This window comes from Desmodus rotundus, chromosome 5 (genome assembly GCF_022682495.2).
Source record: "Desmodus rotundus isolate HL8 chromosome 5, HLdesRot8A.1, whole genome shotgun sequence".
Classification (NCBI taxonomy): domain Eukaryota; kingdom Metazoa; phylum Chordata; class Mammalia; order Chiroptera; family Phyllostomidae; genus Desmodus; species Desmodus rotundus.
The window spans coordinates 43,279,388-43,302,902 of NC_071391.1; the positions used below are offsets into that span (position 1 = coordinate 43,279,388).

Genomic DNA, 23,515 nt, shown 5'->3' on the forward strand with positions numbered 1-23,515 from the left:
GTCAGCTGACTCCTTGGGCAGGGTTCAGGTCTGCTGCAGCCTCCTGAGTTCCAGGGCTAAGGGTGGGTCACTAAGACATGTATTCTTACATCCGCTCCCATGATAAAAGAAGTAAAAGTCCATACGTGGTAGCACTGGATGCATGAATATTCAGAAATCCTAAGTTCTTCCTGGAAGAAGATGCTCTTCTATAATTTCAGAAGTCCCATATACTTGAATACAAAGGGTCCCATATTTTTCACGGTTGGGAACTTCATACAAGTATATGACTGAAACTCATGGGGGCCAACGGCACCCTCCTGATCACCGTCCGGCTGGAGGCGTCTCTGCACGAGCCCATGTACTACCTGCTCAGCCTCCTCTCCCTGCTGGACGTGGTGCTCTGCCTCACTGTCATCCCCAAGGTCCTGGCCATTTTTAGTTTGACCTCAGGTCAGTCAACTAGCTTCTCTGCCTGCTTCCTCCAGATGTTCATCATGAACAGTTTCCTCCCCATGGAGTCCTGCACATTCATGGTCAGGACCGGTATGTGGCCATCTGCCACCCACTATGATACTCATCCATCATCACTAACCACTTTGCTGCCATGGCTCGGAATGCGTTGCTGCTCTCACCAGTCCCCACTCTCTCTGCCTAGCTCCATACTGTGGAAAAATGTCATTGAGAACTGCATCTGCGCCAACCTGTCTGTGTCTAGGCTCTCCTGTGACAATTTCACCCTGAACAGAATCTACCAATTTGTGGCTGGTTGGATCTTACTGGGCTCAGATTTCATACTTATCTTCCTCTCCTACACCTTCATCCTAAGAACTGTGCTTAGATTCAAGGCTGAGGGGGCTGCAGTCAAAGCCCTGAGCACGTGTGGCTCTCACTTCATCCTCATCCTGTTCTTCAGCACCATCCTGCTGGTTGTGGTGTTGACAAATGTGGCCAGGAAGAGGGTCCCCATGGACATCCTGATCCTTCTCAATGTCCTTCACCACCATCTTGAACCCTATTATATATGGGTTTTCTATTTTTCTATTACAGTTGTCACAATTTTTCCCTGTTGTTCTCCCCTGCCCCACCCACCCATACCCTGCTCCCACAGTCAATCCCCACCCTGTTATCAATGTCATGGGTCATCCATACATGCTCCTGGACTAGATCCTTCCCCTTCTTTCCCCCGTCATCACCCTCCCCCGTCCCCTCTGGTTGCTGTCAATCTATTCTTTGTTTCCATGCTTCTGGTTATATTTTGCTCATTTGTTGTTTTGATCAATAGGTTCCTCTTATAGGTGAGATCATATAGTATTTGCCTTCTGCCACCTGGCTTATTTCAGTCAGCATAATACTCTTCAGTATGGAGAACTGTTCCACGCGTGGAAAATGTAGCCCAGTTCCCACTTGGAAAAGCCAGTGGGTGCGAGGTCAGCAGGCAGGACCCACACCCACAGACATGTTCTCCTGTGGGGAATCAGGCCTGCATTGTACCTAGACTGCTATGAGACTTGCTCTTGCTAAAACTCCCTCACCCTGGATTGAGGCAGCAAATGTTTACTGCATATCTTTAACTTCCTAAAATCTGAGCTAAACCTCCCAAGTATGGAGTGTAACCAGTTCAACCACTTTCCCCCTTGAACTGTAGCACCCTTTTCATTGAAGTAATTATCAGCATTCTGTCCTTTGTTGTCTGTAAAAGGTAATCACCTACAGTGAACCTGTGCATAGTAAATGAGGACCATCCTCCGATGTAATGTGCCCAGAAAAGCAACAAAAGCCTGTCCAGGCAGGGGTCAGCTCTCTCTCTTGGTCTCTCTCTAGCCCTCTTGCCCTCTCTCACTTAGAGAGTGGCCATGCCGTCCCTTTTTCTCCACAGGATTTCTGCAGTCCGTGTGTATTTGTCTATTGCTGCCACAACACAGGATCCTGCTGGCCGGGATCCGCATCACTTCAGTTCCGTCCATGCTGCCATGAAAGGTAAGAGTTCCTCTTTTTTTCTGCTGTGTAGTATTCCATTGTGTAAATGTATTATAGTTTTTTGATCTATTCTTTTACTGATGGGCACTGAGGCTGTGTCCAGCACTTGCCTATTATAAATAACACTGCTATGAACACTGAGGTGCATAGATTCTTTTGAATTGATATTTCAGGATTCTGAAGGTATAATCCCAGTAGCGGAATTCCCAGGTCAAAAGGCAGTTCCATTTTTAGTTTTCTTACTGTTTTCCACAGTGGGTGCACCAGTCTGCATTTCCACCAACAGTGCACTGAGGTTCCCTATTCACCACATCCTCTCCAACACTTGTTTGTTGATTTGCTAATGTTGACCATTCTGACTGGTGTGAAGTGGTGTCTCATTGTGGTGTTAATTTGCATCTCTCTGATGGCTCGTGATATTGAGCATCTTTTCATATGCCTATGGGCCCTCTTTATGTCCTCCTTGGAAAAGTACCTGTTCAGATCCTTTGCCCATTTTTAATTTGGATTGTTTGTCTTCCTAGTGTTGAGTCATATGTGTTCTTTATATACTTTGGAGAACAAATGCTTGTTGGAGACGTCATTGGCAAATATGTTTTCCTACATGGTTGTTTCTCTTTCCGTTTTGCTGATGTTTTCTTTAGCTATGCAGATGCTTTTTAATTTGATATAGTCCCATTTGTTTATTTTTTTTTATTTCCTTTGCAGTAGGAGATATATTGGCAAAAATATTGCCATGTGGGATATCTGATTCTATATTTACCTTTTAAAAAATAAAGAAATAACTGGTATAAATAATCTCTTGTGCACTTTTCATCTATGTTTTTCTACATATATATCAAAGTTATATGTATGTATATGTATGTAAAAATATTGTCCCATATCAATGTTACAACAAAAAAATAAAAGAAATGCTAAGAAAATATTTTATTTATTTAGTTTTAGAGAGAAGAGAAGGGAGGGAGAAAAAGATGGAGAGAAACATCAGTGTATGGTTGCCTCTCACACACTGCCTACTGGGGACCTGGCCCGCAACCCAGGCATGTGCCCTGACTGGGAATCCAACCAACGACTCTGGTTTGCAGGCCAGCACTCAATCCACTGAGCTACACCAGCCAGTGCTATACCAGTTATTTCTGATGGGTGAGATTTTGCTTGACTTTAAGTGATAATATCATATAATTTGCATGATAGCATGTTGATATATTATTTTATAAACAGAGGAAAAATTAAAAGCTTCTATTGATTGGGCTGCATTTGTCAGAGTCAGAATCGAAAGGATGAATAGTAAACTGGTGGGAGAAACATATCAGTGTTTATGAGCAGAAAACAAATGTGAGAAGCCAGTGAATTCAAGTACACATTTAAAGGCCACCAGTTTGGAACTCAAGAAGAAACAAAAAATAAGCATGGAAGGAATAGGAACTACAAAGCAGTTCTTTCAGTCTCTATTGGCTTGATTGTAGCATCCTTTTTGAAATTTCAGTTTTGTCCATCAGTCTGTTCTGGGGCTATCTCCTCACAGCTCTATTGATTTTCAGGTGCATTATTCTTGGTACCGGTGAATAGAGTTGTGTTACAAAGATCCCAGCAGAAAAGGCTCCTGTCCAGTTTGCCCACTGTGTTGCTATCTCTTTGTTCTCCTCATTGTATCTATTACAGATGGGCCTAATGCCCTGTGTAATATAAAGGGACAGGAAGCTCCATCAAGGAAGCAGACTGCTACAATTACACCAATTCCAAACGCATTTGTAAAAGGAATCAGAAGAATAAGTTCTTGCCTATTTTCTAATGTAAAGTATCTTTCAGACAGTGACATCTGTGGTGGATCAGATGAGACAAAGATATTAAATAAATTATTACCTAACTAAAAAAATTCATATCTCAAATTATTTCTCTGTTGAACATATTTTTTGCCTAAACCTCTCCCAGACTCCTTTCAGATTTATTCTTGATTTATGTAATTGCACTATATGTATCTCCTCCTGTAATTATTAATTATTTTATATATATGCATTTATTTTTCATTAGAATTTCATTTGCATGCAATGGGAGTTTCATTGCTGGGAAAATAGGAAATGGTTGAATACCCAGTTCAACCTGTTCTCAAAATTTAATTTGTCTTGTTTAAACTCCCATCATTTTTGACTTATCTAATTCCTGTGATTGATCCACTTCTAACATTTAGATTTTAGTAAGAAACATCTTACTTTCTGACTAACTTAAGGCTCACATTTTCAACTATCTTTAGAACAGTCACAATTGTTGGACATCAAGACTACAAAGCCATTGATAGAATCCAATCTATACTATTATTCATCTCTCTTGTCCTGACTTTACTCCTTGTCTAGCTTAGCTTCTATAATGCATCCTTTAATTACTTATGCATCTTGTAAACAGTCTAACCTCCTTTGTTCTCTCCCTCCACTGTAGTTGCTTCAAAAAATCCAAACTCTATTCAAATTTAAATGCTTGTCTCCTGTGTGAAAGATTGAAAATTGCTAAAAAGAAATCTCCTACATAAGTTTATTGATTTCACATTAAATTTATTATTACATATCTCAGGTATAAACTTATAAATACCCAGAAATCTTACTGTGTGATATAGTAAATAGGCTCATACTCACCAAGCTGCCCAAGGCAGCATCCTAAGAATTGTATTTGATTTCTACATTGAATGCCTCATTTCTAATTCATCAGTTTATCTACTTGATTATTCTTCCAAAATTTGTTCACTTCAGTTCATTTCCTCTACCACCAGTCTGGTTCAGGCCACCACCATTTCTTGCCTGGACCATGTAATAGTCTTTTGCCTGGCTTCTCTGCTCCTACTCTTGTTTTCTCATCTATTCATACCTCTTTTTATTAAAGCTTTTTTGATCCATATTATCTAAGGTAATGCTCCTGTGGTAATGCCTTGTGATGGCACATGACAGGATCATTATATTTGCTTTCATATAATTATCAAAGCTGCATGTATTTATTCTATATTTTATCTCTGTGTTCAAAAATAAAATTAAAATATGTAAAATTAGATAATATATACACATGGTCCAGTTAGTATTACTTCTGACTTCATATAATAAAAAATCTAACTAATGATGGCTTAAACAAATTAATTTTTTTTCCTTCCATGTGAAAGAGTTTCAGAAAGCACATCCAGGGCTGAAACTGAAGCTTCACCAGTATCTCTCTTTCTGCTTTATTACCCTAAGAATCTGAACTTCATCCTCAAAGTTGCTGATAGTTTAAAGTGATTGCTAGAAATTCAGGCATCGATCCTGTGTCTGTTCCATGAGGAACAAATGAGTGCAAATGACCTACATTTCACAGCTGAGGTAACCCATATCAAAGGGTCTTCTTGGAAACCATACCAAATGATATATACTAACATTTGGAATCCATATTTTGGCAATATAGATGGGTACTCAAATAAAATCATGGTTTTTCAACTTACTAAGGAAGAATGGGGGGTATTGGGTAAGCAACTAGTAGTCTCTAACATACCATTTTATTCCTGTCTGCCAAGCACACATATGTCTTGCTCTTATAGGTTTTTTGTGCATCCTTTAAGAGATAATTTTATTATATATAAAAAATATATAATAAAGATACATTTATTTATATTCATCTGTTGTATATTATAACAAAATTATTTTTGTGGAGCATTCTATGTACTCTTGTTTCTTTGCTATCCAATATATCTTAGAAATTATTCTAAAAAGTACATTTAGAGATGCCTGTTTTCTTTGACAAGCACATACTTAGAAAGAACTCTTGGTGAGGGTAAGGACCATGTTGGCCTCATTCATTAGTATATACAGTGTCTAACAGTTTGTGGAGCAGAAGGTAGTTAGTAAGCATTTGTTTAATGGATCGGACATACAAATAGCAAATGCCGAAGCTAGGGTTCAAGTCTACTTGTGATTTGAATGATTTTATTACCATGATCTCATCCACAACCGTGATGTGTTAAGTTGGGTTGATCAATTTTCTTATATTGTACTCTCTTTGCATTCTTTCGAGATAAATATATTTGTTGGTTAAAAATGTTAACAGATTGCTGAATTCGATTTGCAAGGATTTTCTTTCAGATAACAATACTTACAGTCACATTCATTGGTGTAGGAAAGCCTGCAGAAAAGAGTAATTTATAACACGGAATTGGAATCAGGCATGTGGCTACCATGGTGTCTAATTGTGTGACTTTGGCCATCATCTTTCTATGTGTCTTCTACCCAGTGGAGATAATAGTTTTTACTCCAAAGAGTTGCTCATTCATATCTAAGGAGATAATTCAATGAGAAAATATTTATAAAGAACTTGAATAGTTTAGGTCACTCAGAAAGTACTCAAAACATTGGAGTCTTTATCATAACAAAAGATCCTGAATTTTAGTCTCTTTTCCTCCATTTTAATCCATGTTTGTGTTTCAGGCTTATGCACCAGATCCTTGACTTCTGGATTCTAGGCAAGTTTTTACTTCAGTTTCAAACCTCTCCATCCTTTATATCCCAGCTCCCTACCTGCAGGAGCACCATTTGCAGAGTTCCCAAAGGAGACAGCTCCTCTTTCCCCATGTCTCTGCTTCCCAAGCCACCTTTTTCCAGCTGGGTCTAAGAGGGTGGGGTAGGAGAGGAATAAGGAGCTTATAAAACTCAAGATTTATTCATTTAAACTCAAGTCCCAGCATGGTTAGCACTACGGCTGAGACGTCATCAAGGACTCATCCTTTTACATTTTCTGTAAGTTCCAGAGTCATGGGAGGGTAGTACAGACTGCATTAGATCTGTGTAGGAAGAGTAACAAGGCAGGCAGAGGTCCTTTTCTAATAGGCAAGCTTCAATAAAGAGGGAGAAAAAGGCAATGAGGAGGTGGGTGGGGAGGTGACTCTGGATGCATTAGTAACCAGAAATTTTGTAAGAAAGCTCCTACTTTCTCTTTATTCACTCTGCATTCCTAAAAGAGGGATCTATTTCCTTGCTTAGTTAGGAGACTTAACTCAAGTAGATAATTGGACTTCACCTTTCATGACCAGGAAATAATGGAGGTCTATAAACCCAACAATGGGATAAAGTGTATATGATGTAAAATTTTTTAGTATGTCACTGGACACCTGGCATATAAATTCAGAAAATATATCGAAGAATTTTCCCCCAAACCCTGTCCCAGTAGAGTAGTTTAAACTGGAGAGAGAAAACTTTCTTTGGACTGATAGAAAGTTCTCTTTCATGTTTTGCCAAACTCAGTTTCTCCGTGATCTCTCTCTGATGCTCCTACTTTTGCTTTTGTCCCTAGGCTAGCCATTTGTATATTTTAAAGTTCTCACCAACCTTCTTTGTTTTATGCAGGTCACACACCTGTAATTTGTAATGATGACACCTCACGCCCCCCAAAAAAGGAATCAATGCCTTTTATCATCATGGAACATGATTATGTCTCAGTTTGACAAGGAATTTCTTAATACATACTGTCCTGAGTTGGATAGAATATTCTAAGTGGATCAACCAGAACAGAGTTGAGAAAGATTCTCAACTGTTTTGCTCTTGATATTGTACTTCTACGAAATAAATTAATGCATATAGTATACTTAATGCCTGGTACATCCTTGACACTGGTATATATCAGCTAATATTGTCAATCCAGTTTTAGAGTCCCTATATTAACTTTTACTCTATGTACCACATTATCCATCTGTGTTCAAGTATACACTTCCACGTGTCAGAACATCAAGGAATCCGTTCCCTTTTCCTTCTCTCCTATTTCAGATTTTCTCACTCCCTGCCTCCCTTCCCTCCATTCTCCAGTGCTAAATGGTGAAGAAATGAACTTTAATAGACTTGGCTGGCCGGAGGCAAGTGTTCTGTGCTAATGAGTTTCAGGCTATAGAGATTTGGTCTTTCCACAAGTAAATGGACATGTGGTCAATGGAAGTAAACACATAGGAGAATTGATCAGCAAGAGGCCTTTGAGGAGGAGCATAAACAGGAACGGAGATTATGTCAAACAATCCTAGAAATCCTTTTCAAAGTGCTAAGAAGGGCATTCTTCAGAGATGAGGAAATAGGATATGGGGAGAATAAGGGTCAAAGAGGAGAGGAAAGCCTGATACAGGGAGAGGAGATTTTGTATGGAGGAGTTGGTTATGATTCAAGAAAATTCTTACCAACATAATTAGGAACAATGAAGTTGTTTTGTGTTTTATTAAGGCAAGAGCAAAAGACTTATGAGTCAGAGACCTAACCCAGGATTTTACCATTAACCAAAGGCAAGCTCTTGATCTGTACCTGCAAACAGTGTGGCATGAGCAAGCCCCCAAGTTCCAACATCATGAATTTTGTGCCATTCTCTGCCCCTTGCAGTCTGCCGTACAATGATGCGGATTCCGCCAAGGGCTGGGATCCGTGAGTTGTGGCTGCAGTGGACAAATTCACACGGACTACTGAGTCCTGTGGAGAAAAAGGGATGCTGCCGCCACTCTCTCAAGAGGAGAGCTGCTCAACCCTTGCCTTGACAGGCTTTTATTGCTTTTCTGGGCACATTACAATGAGGATGATCCTCATTTACTATGCACAGGTTCGCTTTAGGCAGGAGAGGGTGTTGCTAATTGCATAAAAGAGGGAGGATATTTGCAAATGTAAAGGGAAAAGTGGTTAAGCTGGTTACACTCATCCTTGGAAGGTTTAGCATAGATTTTAGGAAGTTACTTTAAAGATATGCAGTAAACATTTGCTGCCTCAATTCTGGGTGAGGGAATTTTAGCAAAAAGCAAGTCTCAAAGTGGCCTAGGTACAACGAGGGCCTGATTCCGCATGGGAGAACCTATCTGTGGGCGTAGGTCCTGTGTGCTGGACCTTGCTCCCCACTTGCCTTTCTGAGTGGGAGCTGGGCCCATGCCACGCAGAATTGTCTCCTATAGTACAAACCCTCAGGGACCATCATTTGTAGCATTGATTAGAATGTCTCTTTTTCCTGCTTCAGTGTTCTCTTTAGCACACTGAAACTCTGATTAATGTTCTCCTCTCACATTCTCTTCTTGAAATAATCCATCAATATCAAACACCAAGGTGCAGTAATTCAGGAGTCTTTCTCAATGGGCTTTTTCTAAGAATCTATGTTGTATTAGAGAATATTGTGGTGTATAAGTGGAAAAGCACACTTAATCTATCCTCATGCAGTATAGGGTAGGGTAGAGGGAGACAGATAGGTATAAAAGCTATGTGCTAAGGGGTACAAGGAAAATTAAGATAACAATTGAAATTGCTTACTAAATGGACTGACTACTCCAATTATTTTACTTTCCTTCTGAGTTTTTAATTTTCCCTAAACAAATAAGCATGCTACAGCAGCCTTCTTTTTTGTCTTGCTTTTTACTTCACTTATAAGCTTGAGATGAGGTTCTTATCTACATAGTCAACCCTCCCTATTTATACTTTTTCTACTCCATTCTGGTTTCTATTGTCACCAGTCCAATGAAGCATTTTGGTCCAGGTTACTAATGACATCACTTTAATAAGATTTAATAGCTATTAATATGCTCATGTTATTGAATGTCTGCTTAACTGAAAAGTTGGTCATTAACTTCTTGAAATTTTTGCCTTAATTTTCCTAAGTTGCTGTATTCTAATTTTCTTCATGCCTTTCTAGACCCTCTGTTACAGAACAGGTGGGGGTGGTTCATGATATATTATTACAGAAAGAGTAATATAGAAAGACACCCTTTCTGTCTCTGGGGGTCCTCCCCTCCCACACACATACCTACTAGGTTCGCAATGCCCACCGCCAGAGGAAAGACGTCTCTCAATGCCAGAGACTGGTGAAAAGGAAAGAAATTATTTATTTAAAAGTTGCACAGACTTAGAGTAATGACTTAATGTCTTCATTAAGATACTAAAGTCCTCTAGAATACCCACAGATGTGCAGTCCTTCCCTCTCCCTCTGCCTAGTCTGGGGTACCGTATCTCAGGAAAAGAAGTACAAGTCTGTGATTCAGGCTCCCGGCACCATCAGCTGGGTGGCTGCTGCAGTCTCCAGTTAATCCAAAGCTATGTGGCACCTTCTCATGGTCCACCAGCAAGAGTCCTTTCTCCCCCGCTCTTTTCTTCCTGGCAAAGTCTCTCTTGCTGCCTAAGCTGTGTGGCAAAAAGGAGCACTCCAAAACCACATGGTCCTCTTTCCTCTCCCCCAAAACCTCGTGGTCCTCTCTCTTCTCCTTCAGAACCACATGGTCCTCTCTCTCTAGGCTGCCATGCCTAGGTTTAAATCCCAGCACCCATCTTTCTCTGCAGCCCCATTTCCAACTCCTCCTACAATCAGTTACACCTGCCAGCATTCCCGTATTCTTCCAGCTTTACTGGGCTGCCATAGTAAGTCTGGGCAGGTGTGGCCCCAAGGCATGGAGTCTATCTTCTCCAAGCTCTCACTCAGGTGCTGTAACCAGGGGGAGTTGCTTCTCAGTTACATCTTGGGTGGAAGTCACTCCCATCCCCCTGGCTCAGAGCATGGCCACAGCTGTTTACCATATCTATGAAACCAGTTAAAGGTTATATACATGTTAAATGACCATGCCAGGGGTTAGCTGCAAAGCTATTGCTATACAAAACAGCTCTGAATGACCCTGCTCCATGTGTCCCTTCCCCCAGCTCAGGCTTGTGGGGGTGAGGATATCCTATATCTATTTTTCTAATATTTCCTGGACACCTTGAGTTCTGGACCCCATTACAAATCTCCTCTTGGGGCCCTCCTCTTGGCTGTACCCTGTTTCACCTCCAGTTATATCTCTTCCTCTCTTTTTACCTGTTTAGTGTTGCTATTTTCCAGGATTTTAATCTCAAGCTTAAACTTTTCTGACTATATCAGCTATGTACTGCTTATCTCTGAATTTTTTATCTTAAACCAGGATACTGTTAATATGTTCAAACCCCTCATTTCCAATAGCCTCAGATGAATCTCTATGTGGAGATTATGAACATCTCAGCTTTGATTTATGCCCATGTACACTAAACATACTCAGTTGCCTGTGTTTCATCTTAGTGATTCGATTTATTTACTCATATCAGAAAACAGGGGGCCACTCGGGGCTGTTCACCTATCGTCTCTTTCACAACTACTTTGACACTAAACTCTGTCTACCTAACCACTGGAATATGCTCCTTCTTCCCATTCTCAGTGCTTCAGTCTTTGTTTAGATGCTTACTACTTCTGATCTGGTCTATTGTATCATCCTTTCTTTCTACTTCTGCTCTCTTTTTACCCAAATCCATCCATAATATTGCATCCAACATGATATTCCTATAGCCTATATCTAGTAATAGCTCTCTCCTAATATAAATACTTTTATTATTTTCTCTTTATTTATAAAATTAACTATAAAATTCTTAGCGTAGAAAAGGTCCATCATGAGATGACCTTCTTTCTTTTTTTAACTCCATTTTCTGTTCATTCTTTCAACTCCCCAGCATTATGTCTCCAACCAGATTAAATATTACATAGAATTTCGCTCCAAACATTTTGTCCAATGCATTGCCATACTTTTACACAATTTCATATACCCGAAATCTACCACCCACAGCTATGTGTTGTCCATATCCATCAAAACTCAACTGAGGTGTTAACAACTTTAGGAAGACTTCTTTTCTTCTCAGGCTGATTTAAGAAATTTTCTTTTTTATCCCTTTATCACTCTGTTCATAAAAATAGCAATTAATTTATCCTAAAAATATTGTTTGGCACCACTTCCTGCCAAGCACGGTGCCAATGGCCCCTACGTTTATGGCATGGAAATGGCATGATTAATTGGACTTGGGTGGAAAAGTATTTAACCAAATTATCTCACAAATGTATAATTACACTGTGAAGGTGAAACAAAATACTATAAAAACATGAAATAGGAGACTGTGATGTCTGGAGAGGGTTAGAGAAAGCCTCCCAGAGAACGGAATATTTGAATTGAGATGAAAAGGATGAGTAGGAAGTAAGTGGATGTATGTGTGGAAGCATAGGATGCACAGACTTTCAGGAAGAGTGGGAGCAGGAGTGCATGTTGTATTTAAAGAGCTGAAAGGACAGTGTGGCTGGAGCTCAGAAGGCACACATGAGAGAAAGGGGTGTCCGATGAGACTGGAAAATGAGGAAGGAGGCAAATGATATATGACCTTATAGTCATTCACTCATTTACATATTTATTAAGTAATTTAGTCAGTGAACCAGGAGCACCTATGAAGGAAGCTACTTATACACTATACCTATGGTGATGAAAAAATCAACAGGAATGGCTTCATCCCTCATGAACGTGCAATTTAATATAGTTCAAGTTAAAGCTTTTGTTTTATTCTATTAATAATGAGAAACTAATGGCACATTTCAAGCAGACGAGTGGCAAGATCAGATTTTTATTTGAAAATATTTCTCTAATTTCAATGTAGGTAATGACTTTACAATGAATCCTAGAATACATTGAGGCAAATTCATTATTTTATTTGAGAGATAATGGTACTTTAGTCTTGGATGGTGACAGTGGAGATAGAGAAGTAGGTGGACCCAAGAGCTAATTAAGAGGAAAATTTGACAGGTCTTGATCTTGGGTTTGTAATGGATAATATAGGTGAAAAATATGTTCAAAATTCTAGTCTTCAGCTTGTGGAATAGTCCAGCTCCATATGCCATTCACTGAGATAAGAGATGCTAGAAAAAGACCAGTTTTGGAAGAAAAATCTTAGGTTAATTTTGGACTTGGTAAGTTTTGGATATCTTTGAGAGACCCACATTTGTATGTCAAGTAAGCCTTTAAAAATTTATGTTAGAGGTATAATTTAGTAATCATCAACATGTTTGAAGATATAGGAAAAGAAGTGGAAAGAAAGAGCAGAACAGAATAGTACAGGTGAGAAAAGAAAATCAAAAGGAACCCATGATTGAATCTTGAAAGTGATGTCAAGGTAGTAGATGAAAAATAAGTCAGAGAAAAAGAGAAGGAAACCAGGAAGTATGAGATAAACCAGGAGGTTGTGATACAAATTAAACCAAAGAGAATGTTTCAGGGAAGAGGAACTGATCAATTGTTTTAGCAAGATTCAACAATCTACAGGTAATTTTTTTGAGAGCAGTTTTCTGGAAACTAATTGAGAAGGAAGCCACATTGGAGTGACTTGTGGAATGGCTATGCAGTGAGGAAATGGAGACAGTAAGAATAACAGTGTTTGTGAGAAGTTTGGGAGTGAAGGAAAGGAGAAAAAGAAGTAGATGAAAGGCAAAAAAAAAAGGCTTTCTAATTTTTATTTTCAAAGATGAAAGATACTGGAGGATATTTGAAAGGTAGGGCAGGTCCAGTAAAGAAGGAATTATGACTCGAAATTGGGGAACTGCAATGCACAATTGATATTACAAATACAGGTGAGGAAGGCTAAGATTCAACATAGGGGTGGAAGGTTTTGTTGCCAGTGGAAATGGGGTCCTTTCATGGAGTTGCAAGAAAAGCACTTCCAGGGACCCATACATGGGAGGCTGAAGTTTAGTGGTAAGATTTACTGGGATTGAAATAAGTGGCTGACCCCAGGTTCCAGGTGTCTCATCTCCACCTTATCTGCTGTGGAAAAAGTCAAACCTTGTCTTCATCAGGCCCAGAAATAGGACCAGTATCCAGAAATTCTGTGCCATCAGTTAGGTCCATGTTAAAGCTTAGTCTAGTTCGGCCTCTGTTTCCATTCGGCTAGCTAAGTCCTTTTATTTTATTTATTTTTATTATCTTTTTTATATGTATTTTCCATTACCATTTAGCTCCCTTATATCCCCAACCTCCCAGCAATCACCACCTTGTTCAATCCTTCTTGGGCTGGTGTTGGGCCCTCCCCCTAACCAATCCACATCCTAGATTTCCTGAGGTTCTCTGTTCCTTATCCAATCCAATCCTTTTCACAGGCGAGGCTCAGTTCCTTATGGTCACTATTTTAGTTTCTACTGTGCATATGCTTACCTCCCCCTACACCATTTTGGCTTTTAGTGGCCGTATGCCCAGTGGAGGAATTTCTCTTTTGTTGGTTTATCTTTCCCGTGGTAACCTTGCTAATGACTGGAGACGATCTTTCATTTCCACTTTGTGGATTAGGTCCTGAAGGGGGACGATGCAGCAGTCACCTGGGGAGGCTATGAGTGCTGCAAATTCCTAGCGTAGTAGGCTTATTGTCCAATTCAGTTCCCTAGTTTATTAGGCTCAATAATGTCTGATTCTTTTTGCTCCCTTTCTTTATTAATAACTAGCTACCTATGCTAACAGTTTGACATTTTGAGGATGGACAGATTCTATTTTAATGGGAGTAAAAAAGGAAAGGATAGGACAATGTACAGGCAGATTTGTAAGTTTTATCTTGGGAAGTTAAAGAAAATCTCACGGACGCACTCACTTTTATCTGTGAAGTAATTGCTGATGTTACCTTCCAGAGAAGAAGAATTCAAGGACTGAAAAGAATGAAGAAGTTTTAAAAAAAAGGTCTTGGCAAAAGGGGAGAGTTGATCAGGAAAGCTTTCTAGGTTGGACAGGAAATATTGAGGGCTCATTTAAAGTTGGTAACCATAAGTTTATAGTAAAATCAACCTTTCCTGTTGTTTTAGGCTTATTTCAAAAGCACTGGAATAGTCAGATGCAGGTCTTAAGAAGTAAATGGTTATTTTCAAATAGAATTGGAATTTTAGCAAATGATGGATTTAACTATTTTATAGTCTATTCTATTCTAGAATGCCATGAGTTGGGGAAATGTAAAACAAAATTATCCATCTTGACTTATATTGGTATATGGTAGTAGGTAAGGACCTAAATAGAGGTCCCCCCTGAAATGTCAACAGTTATCTCAAAATACCTATTAAAAGATTTAAAACAACATCCATTAAAGAAACTTCTTGTTCACCATTAGGTTAGATGCCCCCTTCATCATATGTGAGATTATTATAAAAACTAGTTGTGTTTTTAGCCTATCTCCCTTGTACTACTAATACTGCTTTTCTTACACTTGTACTATATTGACGTAACTTGTAGCAAATTTTTAATGTTGTGAGGTTACTCCGTATTATCCTCTTTTTAATCTAGTTTTTTCATCAATTCATTTTTCTTCATAGACCATAGCATTATTCCTCAAGTCTCACCACTGTACCAAAAAGCAAGGAAAAAGAAAAAAAGAAAAAGGAAAAAGAAAAAAACTTTTTAGAAGGAAGTGTCATACCTGTTTTTCTATATTCAGATCTCTCAACAGAGTACACTGTCTTCACCCTTCTTTCAAGGTACTCACTCTTTGTCTAAGGTATATGACAACATATATATTGTCATATGCTTAAAACAATATATGTGTGCATGTACATATAGCATTTTGAATATTAAACATTCCTGCTTATTACACTAAAAATAAAATAAATTATTGACTGGAATTTACCTTATTTGGAAAGTCTCCTGTATATAATTAGTTTACTAAACACTTAAGTGAAAGGGATACTTTTGAAGTCAATTTTTAAAATTACCTTTTATCTGCCTGTAAATAGTTAAGAGAAGCCTTCTGAGCTCGAGTCATTCAATGACTTCACCCAGCAACTCCTCCACTTCTCCAGTCACTGAATTTCTACTCATCTGCTTCCCTAACTACCAGAGTTGGCAGCATTGGCTGTCCCTGCCCCTCAGCCTCCTCTTCCTCCTGGCCATGGGGGCCAATGCCACCCTTCTGATCACCATCCGGCTGGAGGCGTCTCTGCACGAGCCCATGTACTACCTGCTCAGCCTCCTCTCCTTGCTGGACATTGTGCTCTGCCTCACTGTCATCCCCAAGGTCCTGGCCATTTTCTGGTTTGACCTCAGGTCCATCAGCTTCTCTGCCTGCTTCCTCCAGATGTTCATCATGAACAGTTTCCTCCCCATGGAGTCCTGCACATTCATGGTCATGGCCTATGACCGCTATGTGGCCATCTGCCACCCACTGCGATACTCATCCATCATCACTAACCAGTTTGTGGCCAGGGCTAGTGTCTTCATTGTCATGCGAAATGCCCTTCTCACTGCACCCATTCCTATTCTGACTGCCCAGCTCCGTTACTGTGGAAAAAATGTCATTGAGAACTGCATCTGTGCCAACCTGTCTGTGTCTAGGCTCTCCTGTGACAATTTCACCCTGAACAGAATCTACCAATTTGTGGCTGGTTGGACCTTACTGGGCTCAGATTTCATTCTCATCTTCCTCTCCTACACCTTCATCCTAAGAACTGTGCTTAGATTCAAGGCTGAGGGGGCTGCAGTCAAAGCCCTGAGCACGTGCGGCTCTCACTTCATCCTCATCCTGTTCTTCAGCACCATCCTGCTGGTTGTGGTGTTGACAAACGTGGCCAGGAAGAGGGTCCCCATGGACATCCTGATCCTTCTCAATGTCCTTCATCACCTCATACCCCCTGCTTTGAACCCTATTGTATATGGGGTTCGGATCAAAGAGATAAAACAAGGAATTCAGAAATTGCTATATAGAGCAATATGAATATGTAGAAAAAGTTTCTACTTTCTTTTCCCCCTTCCTTCTCGGTAATTTTTACCTAGTCAGCAAGGTAGAGAAATGCCTGTGAATGAGTATTTATTATACATGGGGAGGCTCACTTCATCACTGACCTAGATGCCTTCCTTTATTCTTTTCGCCTGGTTCAGATGAAGGTAGGCAAGGGGGAGAAACTCATATTTCTTGAGTAACTGCTTAGAGCCTTGGCAATTATATTTAAGTAATTTAATCTTTACAACATCCCTGCAGGTATCATTACTTACATTTAACATAGTGAAGAAATGCTTTTAAGAGAGGTAACGAATAAAGATCACATGTCTGGAAAGCATTAGAGACAAAAATCCAGGCTATAGAGTTTAGGCTCTTTCTACAGAAATGCTCCTTCAAGTACAGTTGAAGCTGTAGACCAGACTTCCACTCTACTCTCCTTTGACCTGTGATTGTCCTTCTGGCTGTCCCTATGTATTTTCTATCTATACCTACCTCTTTGAGAGCCAGGGTGTTCTTAGATAAGACAGAGTCTTACCCAACAAAGCATCTGCAGGACCTCCTCAAGAGAAGAATGTTTATAATACTATAAAGCAATACCAGCTTTCTATTCTATCCTGCATAATCTTGTCTCTTTCAGGGAGTCTTGAAAATGAGGATACAGGTGGAAAGAGAAGATACCAATGGGGTGGAAAGTGGAGAAACTGAGCAGAACAGTGGGCTGGCCATTTCCTCTTTATGTTTGAGCTACACATGCAGTGAACTGAAAATGAAGTCTCATTTGATCTGTTGACTCTGATCCAGAGCTCTAGCTGAAGGTGAAAAGACATGGCACAGTATTGGGTTTCTGGATAACAGTGGGCAAGCCAGGAGAAGATATTGCATCATTATTTTTAGAGAATATGATGTAATCAATTGGTTAAAAGGGTATTGGAGACTTGAAATGACAAAAGGGGATGAGGTAACACAGAGACAGTAACTGCAGGAAGAACCTTACACTTGGGAAGACGTTGGGTCTTTAGAACATAGAACCCATTGAACTAACTGGGTCGTGCTACTGAGGATGAGTTCTGACTCTAACTGGTACTCACATCACAGGACCTCAGAGGAGGTACTCTTAGAGTTAAAACCTCTGAGGAGAGGACTCTATCCTGCTGCCATTGGTACCTCTGAGGGAGTTCAGTGAGGCTGATTTGATCCTGGGAGTTCTAAAACTCAAACCCAAACCCAAACTAAACCCCAAACCCATTAACCATGCAACCAACCAACCAGCAAATCCCAGAGACCAGAATCTACCCCACTGCCAGTGCAATGAGTCATTGCTAAGGGATGCTGACAAGACAGGGACAGACAGGAAAGAACAAATGCCCCCTCACGTGTTTCAACCTTCCAGTCTTTTTTGTTGCTCTCTCTGTGGGTGCTACTAAGAGGGAGTCAGCTGACAAAGAGTGCCAGAGTTGATCCTGAGCGTCTCAAAGCAGAGTTTGAATGGGAGGGTTTAGGGCTGAGAGACAGGAGTTAATGACAGCCCAGTTCCTCTTGGCTGAGTCTGAAAGCCTGTGACCACATGGGGGACAGCTGTGACAGCATGCTGCAGTGCATGATGCCTCCCAGGGAGCTGGAGACAGAGTCAGGTCCTCCAGTGCAAGTAGGTGAAGAGATACGATGTAATGTCACAGGGGCAGCTTTCGTAACTATGAAAGAATTTAGCATTACGTTGGCAGCAGGAATAGAGATTGACTGCCCCACACTAGCAATTGGATAGAGCAATGGCATCTCACTGATGGGGTGGGCTCTAGGTTCTCCAAAGCCACACTCAGTAACAGTAGGAAAGAAAATGACACCCATTTGCCTGTAAGAAGGAGCTCTTAATACTCTCATGATCTTGGGCTTTGCTCTCATTTCCTCAAGCCAGAGCCACAGGTGTGTCTTGGTATTTGTCTTTTTTTTTTTTTTTTAAAACAAGAGAATCATCTAGTAAGGCTTCTCTGCATCTCCTGGATGCTGGAAGGGTTTTATCCACCACTATCTTCCCATTGTCCCCAGAGGACAAAATGACCATCCTCAACACTGATTGTCTAAAATGATACTGGTAATATCAGTGTCCTCATATACTGATAATAATGATAGTAACCATAATGAAATAAAGAGATCAAATTTTCTGAGCACTGGCAAACTATCAGTGTCTATGCATGATAATTTTTCATTTTCATAAACACTTTCTGTGGATAATGATAAAAGTGAGTTTTTAAGCAAATCTAGCAGAAAAGATAGAATTCATAGAAATATGATACATATGGCCAGGTGCTAGTTTCAAACATTTGGTGCACTTTGTTGGTCTCTACAGAAGGACTTTGTCTAACTCTGCCGTGCTTTCACCCAGGTGCACACCCAGAAGGGACTCAAAGAGGAGTCTGTTAGCTGGGCTTCTCCAGTTCAATGCAAATGGCCAGCATAATTATGAGACATTTACTCAAACTGGGTATACACAGGGACAGAAACTATCAACTTGTAGGGATTCGTAAAGGATGTAGAGACCAACACACCAGTTGTCATTTCCCATAGTGACTAGCAAAATTGTGGCCCACTGAGGGGCTCAGTAAACACTCCTTTGCTTAAGATGTTGAAGTGGCTAAATGAAGACTTGACAAACAGTGTTTGCAATGGATCTCTAGTTCCACACTAGTAGAGCCCTAAATACAAGGAACAGACAGGCTACATACTTAAGGTTGGATCTCTGGTTCTAAGGAGAGAGGTTATGAGAACCACTGTTTCTCACAAAATGGTCAAGCCTAGTGCAGGTGGTTTAAGTGGTCCTAGACAGGTTTGGGGGGTAAAGGTGATGAAGGAACAAGATTACTCAAAGAGCCAGATATTGAAGGGCAAACACAAATCTGCTGTAAAGTTTCTAAAGCATTAAAAAATGAGTTTAGCAGAAATCTTTGAACGAATCTTCAGTGGCTAGAATGAATTATCATAAATAACAGGCATTTAAAATTGGTAGGATACAAATGCTACAAATTTTCAATTATAAGATAAATAAACAGTTGGGGGAGTGATTTACAACATGATGACTACAGTTAGCACTCTGTACGGTATATTTGAAAGTTGAGTAAATTCTAAAAGTTCTTATCACAAGGAAAAAACGATTTTTTTCTTTTTGTATCTATATGCGATGTTGGATATTAACTAAACTAATTGTGGTGATCATTTAACAATAAGTGTAAGTCAAGGCATTATGCTGTATGCCTTAAACTTACACAGTTACTCTATAAAAGTTACATCTCAATAAAACTGAAAGAAAAAAAATAAATTGATGGGGCACAGATGTTTTGCCCGTTTAAGTAAGAAAATCTGTGAAGAGTCACTTTGCTACTATAGGCTGACTATGGTCTAATTGCACTGGGAAGGGGGATTAGGAGCATGAGGAAGGGTGGGAGGGGGCTTGCCAATGCTGGTTTGCAGGTTAGTCACATTTGCATGAATAATTTACAATGAACACAGGGCCTTTGAGAAAGAGTATCTAAAACCACTGTACACTGCTGTTCAGGAACAGAACAGATTTAAATCAAGACCCAGTGGCAAGAGAGAGTAACAAGTGCCCTGGAATTAAATATCTGGAGGAAAAAGGGAGTCTGTTTGGGGGACAATTGCTCAAAACAGAGACCTAAATATTGTTGAGCGAACAAAACTACGTTTTCTACATATCATAAAATAGAATCGGGGAGCCTGAGTACATAGTCATCCTGCAACTCTGTTGCAGGTTTGGGATATATTGTAAGTGTACGGGTAATAGACACTCAGTGTGGGACATCAAGGCTGTGCAGCCCTGGAGTCTAAACAACTTGGCTTTACTGCCGGCCTCATTGCTGGAAAGTCAACATTGCCCTCTTGTGGCTATCAGTGGAAATAGCAATACTGGAGTGAAGTCAGTATTCACCCTCTGCTTTTGTTTCAAAGGGGACCAACAACTTTCTATTGAGAAAACTCCTGAGATCTCCAACACTTAGGGGAAGGGGTAGTGGGTAGCTCCAAGAAGAACATACTGTGTTTCCTGCACATAATACAAAGGGGAATTTGGATGAATAATTAAAAAATAAAAGGGATATGACAATTCATACTCTAATTTTCATTTCTTCAGTGACATTTAAGAGTCAACATCATCAATGATATGAGTCAAGTATTCTTGAAGGTAGGATGCACGCTGGTAGTTAATAAGATGTTGCATTAGCGTTATTTGGCTAAGGACTATATGTAGTAATAATATTTAATTTTTTTTTGCTTACTCAACCAAAAATAAGCTATTGAGTTTGTGTGTGTGTGAACACAGTACTGATTAGCATAGATAGTTACAAAGAGATAAAGTACTTTCAGACATTATGGTCAAAATAGCCCATGAAGGATTATTATTCCCAATTTTCCAGATTAGGCAACTCAGCAAAAAGATAAATCACTAGTGGTCATTCAGTGAATAGGGACTAGAGTCAAGAGTGAGAAATTAGACATGTTTGCCAACTACATCCATCATTCTTATTAGATTGTCTAGGGATCGAGCTACCTTTTTAAACTTCAACTGAATAGCTCTGTAGTTTTCTGAAGTTTCACATACTACAGATTATAGACAGCAAAGGCAGTGCATGTGAAAATCCATCATATACTGAATTAGACACTGCAAATAAAGTTAGTTACTACAACAAAAGCATCACAGTAAGTTAACACAATGTAAGTTTACTTCTCATCCATATCGCATTCCAATGCATGGGGGCTTTGCTTCATGTCCACATTTAGGGACTGATGCTTCTTCCATATGTGGGTCTGTGCCTAGGGATCTCCAATGGTGCTTCAGAATCTGGCTGTCATACAAGTAAAGGGAAGAATGTCTAGAAGGTTTTAAGTCTCTGGGAGAGACTGACATCATTTTCCCTATCACTCCATCTGTTGGACTCCTCACATAGATCCAGCTGCCTATAGGGGAGGCTGGGTCCCTGAATATTCATTTCTTTTTTAAAAAATTGATATCGATTGATTTTAGAGAGAGAAGAAGGGAGGGAGGAGGGAGGGAAAGAGAAAGAGAGAGAGAAAGGAAGAAATAGATTTTTGTTGTTCTACTTATGCGTGCATTCATTGGTTGATTCCTGTGTGTGCCCTGATCAGGGATCAAACCTGCAACCTTGGCATATCAGGACAATGCTATAACCAAATGAGCTACCAGGCCAGGACTGAATATTCATTTCCTAAGAGAAATAATCTGAGAGACTGTTGTATGAAAAATTTATGTAGCTGCTTCCCAAAACAGACCATCCAAATTCTGATCTAGTCCCTGTGAGTAGTACAAAGTGAAACATCTCCGGGGGTATGTGGTCTTCTCCACCAGGTCCAGATGGGATTCCTCTTGGACCAGCCCCCTCCCACCACATGTTCACTGGTGGAGCAGACACTGGGGACCAGCCGTAAGGATTCCCAGTTGGAAGTAAAGCATGGAGTTCATTTAGGAATAAATCTGTCAATGGTAATGCTGCAATACTTTTGGAGCAAGCATTGCAATATTTTTACCTTGTGATAGGTAAGCTCCCTGATAACAGGCTGGTTCTGTTCTCTGGGAGGAACTCTCCAGACCATTGTTTCCTCTGTCCCCTTGTTCTGCCTTTGGGCATTTGTACCTTCTTCAGTGTCCCGAATTAACATTAAGTGAAGCAGGCACTGGAGCACGTGACTCCATTTGCAGACACTACACTGGGAGCCTGCTTCTGTTGTAAAATATTAGGTTCAATAATTGTTTTAATTCTTAATCAAACACCTTCTTTAAAAGCCAAGCTCATGTCTCTTTGGCAATGAACCCCCTCAAAAAACTAACATATTTTGATCTGTGTTAGGTCAGTTCCATGTGCTAAAAACTCACACTGTTGTGTGAGCACTTGACAATTAGCTTTTGTGATCGTAATGTAAGTGCTTGACATTAAGGTTTTGATTGCTGAGGCATCCACTTCGAAGACAAAAGACATTCATCTGCAGTAAACTCATTGCCAGTTACACAACTAGATAAAGAGCCACTTTCATAAATGGGCCATTTTAGAAGGCTCTGGTTGACCTAGCTGACTAACGTTTTGCATGACCCCATTTTTCCCTTCCTGTGCTTAATTCCTGCTCCTATGTTTTAAATTCACCAATAAAAAGTGAACATGTGAGACCTTGGGCACCACACCCTCCGTCCCAATAAGGGCAGAACCCCAGGTTTGTTCTCTCTGTCTTTCTCTGTACCGCTGACCTCACTGCGTGGCCCCAGGTGTACTCTATATCCTGCAAGACTTGTGAGTAATGAACCTGATTTTTTCAAAGTTTCCTGGTGACTGTTGCCAGGTGAATCTTGTAATCATAATAAGAACCACAAGGGCTGCTCCAGCCTCAGTAGTGGCTCTAGTTGCGGAAATGTCCGTGGGCTTTCTGCCCAGGTGAGTGCCTCTAGGCATTTCTAGCTGATAATACCACCATTTATAGGCTGAGACCCACACAAAACACACACACAAAGAATTTTCTTAGGCATAGTTTAAAATTAAAGTTTTTTTTCTCTTTCCTCATGCCCCTACTTTTCTATAGAACTGTGTCTACCTAAGGCTGTCAGACTTGAGTTGGACAGCTACACATGTAATGTCATCTCTTCCCAGGGCTGGTTTCTGAGTCTTTGTTACTCAGACATTCTAAGTATTTCTCTTCACCTTTGATCTCCCAAGCAGCAGGGCAATTCGTTGAGACTCTGTATTTATGGACTTTCCCTATTATCATTAATTTCTGCTTGAACACTTTCTGCTAAGCTCATCTACTTCTCACAATAACTTGTCAAATGGAATCAACAATTGCAAACACACACAGTCATTTTGAATTGTTCCAATTATTTCTCCTAGAGTTACCACCTAGTGGGCATGTCAGCTTTCCTTACTTGATCTTTCTAGTTTTGGATGCCAATTTTGTCACTGTCTGCAGCCTTAGTCACAATAACTTGCCAGCTGTTGAAGCAAACAATTTCAATTTGTCCACTGTTCAACACAATACAATTT

General features: G+C 40.1%; 1 protein-coding gene and 1 pseudogene across 1 annotated transcript; both read left to right on the plus strand.

Moving 5' to 3' along the window:
• The first annotated feature begins 278 nt into the window (after positions 1 to 278).
• On the plus strand, positions 279 to 6,416 carry LOC112317618 (olfactory receptor 56A1-like; annotated as a pseudogene).
• A 232-nt stretch (positions 6,417 to 6,648) lies between these two features.
• Positions 6,649 to 18,347, plus strand: LOC112317633 (olfactory receptor 56A1). Its single transcript, XM_045183626.2, has 3 exons — positions 6,649 to 6,704; positions 15,067 to 15,228; positions 15,484 to 18,347. Exon 3 carries the CDS (start codon positions 15,516 to 15,518, stop codon positions 16,458 to 16,460), a length of 945 nt encoding a protein of 314 aa, XP_045039561.2. The 5' UTR covers positions 6,649 to 6,704; positions 15,067 to 15,228; positions 15,484 to 15,515; the 3' UTR covers positions 16,461 to 18,347.
• The last annotated feature ends 5,168 nt before the right edge of the window (positions 18,348 to 23,515 follow it).